The sequence below is a fragment of the Triturus cristatus genome, chromosome 6 (genome assembly GCF_964204655.1).
Source record: "Triturus cristatus chromosome 6, aTriCri1.1, whole genome shotgun sequence".
Lineage (NCBI taxonomy): Eukaryota > Metazoa > Chordata > Amphibia > Caudata > Salamandridae > Triturus > Triturus cristatus.
This window is the reverse complement of record NC_140589.1, coordinates 11,121,204-11,132,925: the sequence shown is the minus strand read 5'-3', so window position 1 is coordinate 11,132,925 and position 11,722 is coordinate 11,121,204. Positions and strand designations below refer to the sequence as shown.

The following is an 11,722-nucleotide window of genomic DNA, read 5'->3' as shown; positions in this document are numbered from 1 at the left end:
TCTCAAGTCTGGGTTCTTGTTAAGACAAGATCAGGACACGCCGTTGGATTTCGCACTCCCTTCTCTATAGTTGCTCTGATTCTGGGGGTCTGAGTAATTCTTGACCCCATAATAAAGTGTGTGGCCAGATGGTACTTTGAATTGCACTTGGTTTACAGGTGGTCCCCGCTCATTGGAAATCTACAGACACCATCTCTCTCCAGCAGAGGTGGAGCTTGGTATGCCTCAACCATAGACTCGATCAGTACAATCGGAGTTCTACCTGTTCACTTGCCGGCGCGAAACATTGTGGGAACCACTCACTAGATACGCAACGTCACTTGCAAGCACTTCAGCTAAGTAATTTTACATTATGTTACATTGTTCTTAAATTCGTCTGCTGCATGATTGTTCTACTGTTTTTACAGAGTTTTATTATTAGTGAAATCTTATGACATAGTTTCAAGAAGTGTTTTAGGTTGCAGATACCTCCCTCTTTCTCCTCTCTTCTTCACTCCTTCTTTCTTGCCATCTCCTCTCTCTGTTTCCTTTCTGCGTCTTCCACTCATTCATTACGGAGTTTGTACTCACTCCAGACCTGGACAGAGACCAGCATTGGCATCTCTTGTGTCCACTAGTGGCTATGATGTGCTTGAGTGCTGGCCCTCTCTTGTCAAATACCACTTTACTGCTGGATTATATTGCTATAATTCCAATATATTCTATTTATTATTGAAAAAGAATTGTTAAACTAAAAAAACGCATATTGCAACCTCGGAGACCATCAAATCAAATACCCCTCTGTGTAGCAGGACGAAAGGGTCTTTATTTTTGAAATAAAAAATGCTATTAAAAGAAAACATTCATAACCACACCCCTTCAATCCCACAAAATGGTACAATCCATTTGCAGCCCAGTGCACATGATGGGCTTTCGCTTGGGTTCTGTAACTGTCGCTTGCAGCGGAATCCTATTGGCTGAAAAGGCCCCTGATTTGTAATGCCCCAGCTCTCCCATATTAACTTCTAGGTAGCTCCCTGATTGGTTGAAGCATCTGCTGAATCGTGGAAGCATCCAGGGTGGTCAGATACCCCAGAGGTGCCTGCACCCCTAAGCCTGGCCCAAGGTTCAAGCACCTTCCCTGTGTGAGTTCCACATCCCAGTGCTCCATGAGGTCGCCGTGAGGTCATCAGACGGCAGTGGGAGGACTCTGGCTGCGATTGGCTGCGTCTATGATTGGCCCATGGGGCATCATCCGGTCTTCTTGACCACGTGGATGAAGTAGCATGGCGCTGTCTCCTGGCCAGGCTTGTAGGGCTGAAAGTCGCCAAAGACGCTGTGCTCGCACTTCCCCTGAAAAGCAGTTTTCAGCAGCTCGGTGAAGGAGTCCAGGCAATGGGGGTAGTAGGAGAGACGGAACTTACTGCAAGAGAAGAGCAGGAGAAGCGTCAGCATCACAACCTTCCATTGACCAAAAGCAAAATGGCGCTGAGCAAGAAAGACACGTGTCTGCAGAACCTCGGTGAGGAGCAACCTGGAGCCCTGGGTGACCTTTAGTGGTCAGCATCAATGCGTCACAAGTCTCCAAAGTGACCTCCGGGTGCTGAGACCTCACCTGGGGTTCCTTATGGGAGGGGTAGAGCATTACAGCAATTAATACTCACAATAATGCATATACAATTACTGGTTCATTGTAATATGTTCCTTTATAGAAATTGTATTAATGATTCCATAATCAGTCCCTGGTACACACTGAGCCTCTTCGTCTCTAATGCTGTAAAGAGCCCAAAAGAAATGCAAGCTAGATTCCAGTTTCCACTCATGTCATGTGATGTTCTGTTAGGAAAGCTTAAAGAGTGTACCGACACGCAAGGGTTTCTTGGCGCTATGACAGCAGGAGGTAAAGGAGAGAGCGCTCAGGCTTATCAAAAGGTTACTCAAACAGCCAGGCCCTCGAAGGCTTCCTGAACCTCTTGAAGCTGGTTCCAGCCTGACCAAGGAAGTGAGAGAGTTCCATAAGAGGGAGACCGGGACAGAGAAGCTCCTGCCCCTGCTCTCGGTCACTGGAACCAAGGGACCCTCAACTGGTTGACAAGAGAGGATTTGAGAGCAAACAACGATGCTCTCAAAAGTGCGTATGGTGCCTTTTTCAAAAAGTGCATATAGTTCCACAGTCTTTGTAAACATTCAAAGTTTAATAAAGTGTCCATTAACACACCCTATGCAGTAGCAGCTGACACAAATTAAAAGTGGTGAGGCAAGTGGATGGGGCTCGGAGGCGTTGGAGGGGGAGCGCAGGTGGGTGAGCGCGGAGTTAATAATAAAAACTTACCGGAGGCAGCCGACCGCCACGCGCCTCGGAGTTCCTCTTCTTCCTGGTCCCAGCAGACACTGAGACACATCAGAGACTCCCTGTGCAATCCCCGTGCTGCTCTCATGCTTTGAAAGGAGTGCGGGGATTGGCCTGAGCGGGCTGGTTTAATGCTTGCTCAGGACAGACTCCCTGTGCAATCCCCGTGCTGCTCTCATGCTTTGAAAGGAGTGCGGGGATTGGCCTGAGCGGGCTGGTTTAATGCTTGCTCAGGACAGACTCCCTGCGCAATCCCCGTGCTGCTCTCATGCTTTGAAAGGAGTGCGGGGATTGGCCTGAGCGGGCTGGTTTAATGCTCTGCTCAGGACAGACTCCCTGTGCAATCCCCGTGCTGCTCTCATGCTTTGAAAGGAGTGCGGGGATTGGCCTGAGCGGGCTGGTTTAATGCTTGCTCAGGACAGACTCCCTGTGCAATCCCCGTGCTGCTCTCATGCTTTGAAAGGAGTGCGGGGATTGGCCTGAGCGGGCTGGTTTAATGCTTGCTCAGGACAGACTCCCTGTGCAATCCCCGTGCTGCTCTCATGCTTTGAAAGGAGTGCGGGGATTGGCCTGAGCGGGCTGGTTTAATGCTCTGCTCAGGACAGGCTCCCTGTGCAATCCCCGTGCTGCTCTCATGCTTTGAAAGGAGTGCAGGGATTGGCCTGAGCGGGCTGGTTTAATGCTCGCTCAAGCACAGGGAGTCTATGCTGTTTCTCTAGCCCGGCTGTGCAATACAGCTGTGCTGGAGAAACCTAACTGCGCATGTCTGTTTGGCCGGCATAAGGTGGCTGGCCTAACAGGTTTGTGAACATTGAAGTGCACATGTACACAATTCCTCCTCCCTCTTATGGCCCGGCCCGGCACCTCTCTACACACTGGCTCAGCCAGCTGCTGAAAAATAAAACAATACTAAAATATTGTTTTATTTTTCAGCTGCTAGCTCTGAGCCAAAGGGGCGACGCTCCTCCGCCACTGAGAAGGAGCCGCCACTGACCCTAAGGCACTTCAAAAGTACAAACAACCTCTGTAGGCCAATCCTAATGTATTGCTTATCGAAGTACAGAGTGCTGACCAGACGCGAGGGGTATGACAGCGCTTTACATAGGTCATCGACAAGGGTATATGCATTTATTCCAATAGAAAAAGAGCCCTACAGTCCCAGAGAAAGCAGCAAGGTAGCCTTTTTTGATGGCTGTAGATTCACACATTTCACTCCAATAGATGCTGTTGAAGGAGAAGAATTTTTTGCTTCTTTATTGAAGGAATGATGTTGCCTGACTGCAGGTGAGGTGGAATTCCAGGTCTTAGGGGTGGACTCCGTGGGGCTTGTTTCAGAGTTCTGGCCTTCTTGACACAGGGGTTTCTGATGTAAGAAGACTGAGCTTCGGAGTCGCAAGAGGTGGTAAGTGTAAATGCAGGATCATTCGCTGAGCTTTCACGTAGAGTTTTGTAGATAATGCCGGCCAGTTCATATGCGCTCCTTGCTTCGACAGAGAGGTGGTTGAGTGAGATCAGAACAGGGGTTATGTAATCGTTTCATCTTCTGACAAAGACTAAGCGGGCCACAGAGTTGAGGGCTGCCATCCGAGGAGCTCTGTGGGCTCTGAGAATGCCCGTCAGAAGAGAGTTACCATAGTCAAGGTTCGGAACGTTCATCGATTGAACTGACAGAATTGAATCATCTGCTGGAATTAACAGTTTGAGCCCTCTGAAACCCTGAGTTCAAGTTGAGCGCCCTTTGCTATGGTGTTAATATGGGCGCTGTTAGAAAAGGTAGACGGACCGGGAGGGTCGGCCGGGGTCAGGAGGAGAGGTCTCCGGGGAGAGCCGTCTCCAGCGATCGTACAGACAAGTAACTTCCCCCCCCACAGACAGATACCACACACGGATAAGGTTCAGTGTTCTTTATAAGCACTTCTTAAGGTACGGTTGAATGGTACAAGGAGGTCTGGACTCAGGGGTCCCCTCGATTCGAGTCTCGCAAGGTAGGAAAGGGGGTAGCGGGACAGTCTGTTTACCAGTCAGGTAGTTCGGATGGAATGATGAGCTCACAATCCTCGAGCTTGGTGGTTAGGTGGTACGGGCCGCGGCAGCGCCAGCAGGTCCCAGGAAGACGGTCGTTGTACGGTCCGCGGCAGCGCCAGCAGGTCCCGGTGAAGATGGTTGTTACAACGGGCCGCGGCAGCGCCAGCAGGTCCCCGGAAGATGGTCGATGTACGGTCCGCGGCAGCGCCAGCAGGTCCCGGTGAAGATGGCTGTTACAACGGGCCACGGCAGCGCCAGCAGGTCCCAGGAAGATGGACGATGTACGGTCCGCGGCAGCGCCAGCAGGTCCCGGTGAAGATGGTCGTTACAACGGGCCGCGGCAGCGCCAGCAGGTCCCAGGAAGATGGAGATTGCAGAAGGCCGCGGCAGCGCCAGCAGGCAGAACGATGGGTCACAAGAGCGGGCTACGGCAGCGCCAGTAGGCCGTCAAGGCTGAGTTCACTCGGTGTCTCTCGACTCCAGGATACAACTGCCTTCCTGCTCCGGAGCTGCCCCAGTTATAGGGCTGGTGCCCTTTGATGTCCGGACCCTCGCACTTGGAGGTCGGAGTGTCCGGGAAGAAGGTGTCCAGACACCCAGCAGGGGGTGGAGCCAGTGCCTGGGGGAGCTGGAGGCGATCGGCACCTGGCGGGGGAAGAGCTCTTGACACTTCGTTCTCCCATTGACCTGCCAAGTGGTCCGCTCACCTCCTGGGTGGATGGTGGTGCCGGAATGTCGGGGCCGGCCAGGCCCGGGGTTGGGGTCGGGGTGAGGCCACGCGGCCGCGTGGTGCAGGGCCCAAGATGGAGGCTTGACCCGGCCGGGGAAGCCGGTGGGCTGGACCCCGTGATGAGTAGTGGTCCGAGGGCAGAAGATCCGTCGGGAGACGGGGTACAGGTGCTTGTCGCGGGGGTATGCCTGGTGGGCCGGAGCTCGGGCCCTGTCGTGCGGGGAGGGAGCAAGCCCCCTGTGTGGCCTGTCCAACATGCGTCCCCCCCAGCTGAAGGCGGGGAGAGTCACCCATCTCCTTGGGGACTCTCTTCGTCGAGGCGGAAAAAGCGGGACAGGCCATCCGCGTTGGCGTGGTCTTGGCCTGGTCGGTGCTCCACGGTGAAGTCCATTCCCTGCAGGGAAATGGACCAGCGCAAGAGTTTTGGGTTCTCCCCCCGCATCTGCATCAGCCATTGCAGGGGTCGATGGTCGGTTTGTACCCGAAAGTGGGTACCGAAGAGATAGGGTCGGAGCTTTTTGAGGGCCCACACTACTGCAAATGCCTCCCTCTCGATGGTGCTCCAACGCTGTTCTCGGGCCAGGAGACGTCGACTGATGAAGGCCACCGGCTGGTCATGACCTTCGGGGTTCAACTGAGAGAGGACGGCCCCGATGCCGTGGTCGGAGGCGTCGGTCTGCACCACAAATTCCCGACTGTAATCGGGGGCCTGGAGCACAGGGGCGGTGCACAGGGCGGCCTTCAGCTTCTCGAAGGCCGCTTGACAATCAGGAGTCCAGTTAATCCGCTTCGGTTGGTTCTTGGACGTGAGACCCGTGAGGGGCCCCACGATGCTGCCGTAGTCCTTCACGAGCCGCCGGTAGTAGCCGGTGAGCCCCAAGAAGGCTCGGACCTCGGTCTGGGTGACGGGGGGCTGCCAGGACTGGATGGCCGCAATCTTAAGTTGTAGGGGGGCCACCAGGCCGCTCCCCACTTGGTGCCCAAGGTAGGTCACAGACCCTTGGCCAATTTGGCACTTGCCGGCCTTAATGGTGAGGCCGGCCCGCTGGAGGGCTTGGAGGACCTCGTGGAGGTGACGGAGGTGGTCGGACCAGTGGCGGCTGTATACAGCGATATCGTCCAGGTAGGCAGCGCTGAACTCTTCGAGCCCCGCCAAGACCTGGTTCACAAGGCGTTGAAACGTGGCGGGGGCATTCTTCATGCCAAAGGGCATGACCTTGAATTGATAGTGGCCATCGGGGGTAGAGAAGGCTGACCGTTCCTGAGCCCTGGGTGTGAGGCCGATCTGCCAGTAGCCCGCCGTTAGGTCGAAGATACTAAGGTAGCGGGCGGCCCCCAGCCGGTCGATCAGCTCGTCTGCTCGGGGGATGGGATGGGCGTCGGTCCGGGTGACAGCGTTCAAGCCCCGGTAGTCGACGCAGAATCTCAGTTCAGGTGCGGTGCCGGGGGCAGCGGCTTTGGGAACCAATACAACCGGACTGGCCCAGGGACTGTCCGAGGGCTCGATGACCCCGATCGTGAGCATCTTGGCCACTTCCTCTTGTATGCAGGCCCGTACCCGATCTGGTACGCGGTAGGCCCGGTGTCGGACAGGGGGGCTGTTCCCGGTGTCTACGTCGTGCAAACACCAAGGGGTGACCCCGGGGGTGAGGGAGAACAGGGCAGCGAACTGCAGCAGGAGGTTCCGGCAGTCCTGGCGTTGCTCCGAAGTGAGGGCGTCAGAGAGCCGGACCCCGTCCACGGAGCCGTCCTTCTCCTGAGTCTTCAGAAGATCCGGGAGGGGTTCGGAGTCTTCCTCTGCCCCACTGTCCGTAGCCATCAGGAGGCTGAGTTCTGAGCGCACAAAGTGTGGTTTGAGTCGGTTGGTGTGGAGGACCCGAAGGGGGTTCCGGGAGGTCCCCATGTCGATGAGGTAAGTGACGGGGCTTTTGCGCTCGACCACTTTGAAGGGCCCCGTCCACTTATCTTGCAAGGCACATGGTTCGGTGGGGGACATCACCCATACCTGCTGACCAGGCTCGAATTCAACGGAGGAGGCATTGTGATCATACCACCTCTTCATGTCCTCCTGGCTGGCCTCGAGGTTCGCCTTGGCCATCTCCCTGAAGCGCCGGGTCTGGTTTCGTAGGGCCAGGATGTATTTGAAGACGTCTGGAGGGGTTGTTAGGGGGGCCATCTCCCAACCTTCCTTGACTAGGCTGAGGGGCCCTCGCACAGGGTGCCCGTACAGGAGTTCGAAAGGGCTAAAACCGAGGGACTTCTGGGGAACTTCCCGGTAGGCGAAGAGGAGGCACGGGAGTAGTACATCCCACTGGCGACGGAGGGGCTCTTCCAATCCCCCAATCATCCCCTTGAGAGTGCGGTTAAAACGCTCCACTAGTCCGTTCCCTTGGGGGTGATAGGGGGTCGTGAATCTGTAGGTGACCCCGCATTGTTGCCAGAGGGACTTCATGTATTTGGATATGAAATTTGTGCCTCGGTCGCTGACGACTTCTCGGGGGAAGCCTACCCGGGAGAAGATCCCCATTAGGGCCCGGCCAACCACCGGAGCTGTCACGGTCCGTAGGGGCACCGCCTCGGGGTAGCGGGTGGCATGGTCCACTAGCACTAATATGAACCTGTGTCCTTGTGCCGTGCGGGGGTCCAGAGGCCCCACAATGTCTATCCCCACTCTCTCGAACGGGGTGGTGACCACAGGGAAGGGTTGCAGAGGGGCTTTCAGCTTCCGACCACTCTTTCCGCTGGCTTGGCATGTGGGGCAAGATCGGCAGTGGTTCAGGACGTCATTCCTCATTTTTGGCCAGAAAAAATGGGTCACTAGGCGACTGTACGTTTTGTCCTGGCCCAGGTGTCCAGCCAGGGGGACATCGTGGGCTAAGTTGAGCAGAAAGTCTCTGAAGCGGAGAGGTACCACCAGAACTCGACCGGCCCCTAGCTCGGCGATTCTTTGCTCGCTGTAGAGCAGGTCGTAATCCCAGTAGACCCAGTGAGTTCCGGTGGCGTCCCCTGCGCTTTGGGCGCTGGCTTGTTGGCGGAGTCCCTCGAGGGAGGGACAGGTCTGTTCTTGGCGGAACTGTTCTTGGGTGGGCCCCCCTTCTTGACGCCACTGAGCCAGATCCGGAAGGTCCTGGGGTTGCGCGTCCTCTTCGGTCGTCGGGTCCGGGAGGCCGGCCTCGCCGTTGCCCTCTACTGGGGCGACCGGGGGCGGAGGTGCTGGCCATTCGGGTTCTTCTGATCGGGGGGCGGCACGGGCGGCCATGGACCGGGTGGTTATGCAGGCCCAGTCCGGGAGGCCCAGCATCCCCAGGTGCTCTCTTCTCTCGACGGTGGCCCACGGGGAACTCTCGAGATCATTCCCCAGGAGGCAGACAACGGGGGCATCGTCCCGGACCGTCACTTTCAGCAGGCCGGAGACCCCTCCCCATTCGAATGGGACGCAGGCCATCTTACACATACTCTCAGTTATCTGCCGAGCGGACGGGGCAGAGAATGTTCGGCAGGATCTGCTCGGGCTTCACCAGGTGACAGCGGACGGCCGTCACACTGGCGCCGGTGTCACGCAGGGCCTCGGCCCTCTGTCCATTAATGGTCACCCACTGACCGTATTTCCTGGTGTTGGCGGGTAGGGGAGCCCGCGGGACCATGTCTCTTCCCCCTAAGCACGCCAGGACCATGGCGGCCGGTTCCCACCCTTGCTGGGCCGGCTCATACTCTTCGGGTTCCTCCGATAATCGCTCTTCCCCCAGGGCGGCGGCAGCTACCTGGCGGGGCTTGGGTGTTTGGTTTAGCGGGCAGCTCGGGTCATTGGCGTAGTGGCCTAGTCGCTGGCACCGGTGGCACGTGACGTTGGCTCGGAACCCGGGCCGCAACGGGGGGTTGCCCCGGCCGGCCGGAGGCGGGGTGCTGGCCACGGGTGTTGCTGGCAAGGCGTCTCTCCCTCGACCCTGGCCCCCTCCTCCTCCCCGAGGACGGTGCTGGCCTTGGCTGCTTCTGTTCTGGTCGTGTGGCCCTTTCCGGCCCACTCGGGTGCTTTCCCATCGGTCAGCTTCGGCGGCGAGCTGCCGGGGGTCAGTCAGCTTACTGTCGAGGAGGTGCTGCCTGAGCTCGACGAAACAGTTGTTTGACAGGTGCTCCCATACCATAAGGTTGAAGAGTTGTTCGTAGGTGGTGACCTGACTCCCCTTGATCCAACCCTCGAAGGCACGGCTGAAATAGTTCACGTATTCTACCCAAGTTGTACCTGGGATCCGGGTGCAATCTCTGAACCTCTGGCGGTACATCTCGGGTGTGAGGCCATAGCGGGTGAGGAGAGCAGCCTTCATGTGGTCGTAGGACGACATTTGGTGATCTGGGAGCTGCAGTAGGGCATCGCGACCCTCGTTGATAAACCTCCCCCAAAGTCCGGCTCCCCAATCACTCCGGTCGATCCGGTGGGAGGTCATGGCGATCTCATAGGCTTTAAACCATTGCTGTATGTCGTCTTCTCGGACATACTCGCGGACAACATCCTTGGGGATATGGACTTTTTTCTCAATTGGCCCCGGGGTGTGTGGTCGCTCAGGCACCCCCAGTTCCTTATTCTGTTTTCGCAGTTCTATCTCCGCTAGTCGGCGCTCGTGCTCGAGCGTTATTTTTTTCTCCTCCAGCTCTCTCTGTCTCTGCTTCTCTTCTCGTTCATCTCGGAGCCGCATGTGCTCGAGGTTGAGTTTCTGTTCAGCTAACTTGAGTTCCCCATCCATCTTGAGTCGTGCCATCTCTAACTCGTGTAATCTGATTCTGTCTCTTTCTCGGATCTCCTCCTGTGAGAGGCCCGTTCCCCGCTCCTCGGGAGTCGTGGCGTTCCCCTCTGGTGTGACGCTGTTTTGGTCTGGTGTGGCGCTGCTTTGGTCGGAGGGTCCTGCGACCCCAGTTTCTGTCCATGACTCAAGGGCGCGCTTTAGATCATCCTTGGTACTTAGGCCGGTGGTAGCAATGCCAAGTTCTATGCAAAATTGTCTCAGTTCGCGGTGGTTGTATTCTTCCAATTTCTCCATTTGGAATTTCTCGGTGGGGTTGCTATCTTTGGTCGACATCGTGTTTTTGTCGTGGGGTGAGCTACTCTCTGTACGATTACGCGTTGATTCGGATCGCGCCGCTGGCCACCAATGTTAGAAAAGGTAGACGGACCGGGAGGGTCGGCCGGGGTCAGGAGGAGAGGTCTCCGGGGAGAACCGTCTCCAGCGATCGTACAGACAAGTAACTTCCCCCCCCACAGACAGATACCACACACGGATAAGGTTCAGTGTTCTTTATAAGCACTTCTTAAGGTACGGTTGAATGGTACAAGGAGGTCTGGACTCAGGGGTCCCCTCGATTCGAGTCTCGCAAGGTAGGAAAGGGGGTAGCGGGACAGTCTGTTTACCAGTCAGGTAGTTCGGATGGAATGATGAGCTCACAATCCTCGAGCTTGGTGGTTAGGTGGTACGGGCCGCGGCAGCGCCAGCAGGTCCCAGGAAGACGGTCGATGTACGGTCCGCGGCAGCGCCAGCAGGTCCCGGTGAAGATGGTTGTTACAACGGGCCGCGGCAGCGCCAGCAGGTCCCCGGAAGATGGTCGATGTACGGTCCGCGGCAGCGCCAGCAGGTCCCGGTGAAGATGGCTGTTACAACGGGCCGCGGCAGCGCCAGCAGGTCCCAGGAAGATGGACGATGTACGGTCCGCGGCAGCGCCAGCAGGTCCCGGTGAAGATGGTCGTTACAACGGGCCGCGGCAGCGCCAGCAGGTCCCAGGAAGATGGAGATTGCAGAAGGCCGCGGCAGCGCCAGCAGGCAGAACGATGGGTCACAAGAGCGGGCTACGGCAGCGCCAGTAGGCCGTCAAGGCTGAGTTCACTCGGTGTCTCTCGACTCCAGGATACAACTGCCTTCCTGCTCCGGAGCTGCCCCAGTTATAGGGCTGGTGCCCTTTGATGTCCGGACCCTCGCACTTGGAGGTCGGAGGGTCCGGGAAGAAGGTGTCCAGACACCCAGCAGGGGGTGGAGCCAGTGCCTGGGGGAGCTGGAGGCGATCGGCACCTGGCGGGGGAAGAGCTCTTGACACTTCGTTCTCCCATTGACCTGCCAAGTGGTCCGCTCACCTCCTGGGTGGATGGTGGTGCCGGAATGTCGGGGCCGGCCAGGCCCGGGGTTGGGGTCGGGGTGAGGCCACGCGGCCGCGTGGTGCAGGGCCCAAGATGGAGGCTTGACCCGGCCGGGGAAGCCGGTGGGCTGGACCCCGTGATGAGTAGTGGTCCGAGGGCAGAAGATCCGTCGGGAGACGGGGTACAGGTGCTTGTCGCGGGGGTATGCCTGGTGGGCCGGAGCTCGGGCCCTGTCGTGCGGGGAGGGAGCAAGCCCCCTGTGTGGCCTGTCCAACAGGCGCGAAGATTAATATTGATGCCAAGTTTGAAGAGCAAGGATTCTGCTGTGTCTACAAGCAACGGGTTACAGTCACGTAGGTTTGTGGAGACAATCCTGGTCTTTGCAAGTGGGTGGCAGTGCGGTGGAGAAAGTGGAAATAACTCTGTTTTATGGGTATTGGGTTTGAGGTGGTGGAGAGATTTCCATGAGTGGAGATCTGTGAGGATTTTTGGCAAGTTGTTAACTGTTCTGGGGAGGAGA

The 11,722-nt window shown here is 57.0% G+C and overlaps 1 protein-coding gene across 1 annotated transcript in view; it reads right to left on the bottom strand.

The window, feature by feature from the left end:
* Positions 1–785: 785 nt before the first annotated feature.
* GNMT (glycine N-methyltransferase) overlaps positions 786–11,722 on the bottom strand; it is a 208,050-nt gene continuing 197,113 nt past the window's right edge. Inside the window, exon 10 of the mRNA XM_085610115.1 lies at positions 786–1,402. Coding sequence (XP_085466241.1) covers positions 1,231–1,402 — 172 coding nt within the window. The 3' untranslated portion in view covers positions 786–1,230. The remainder of the gene's footprint in view (positions 1,403–11,722) is intronic.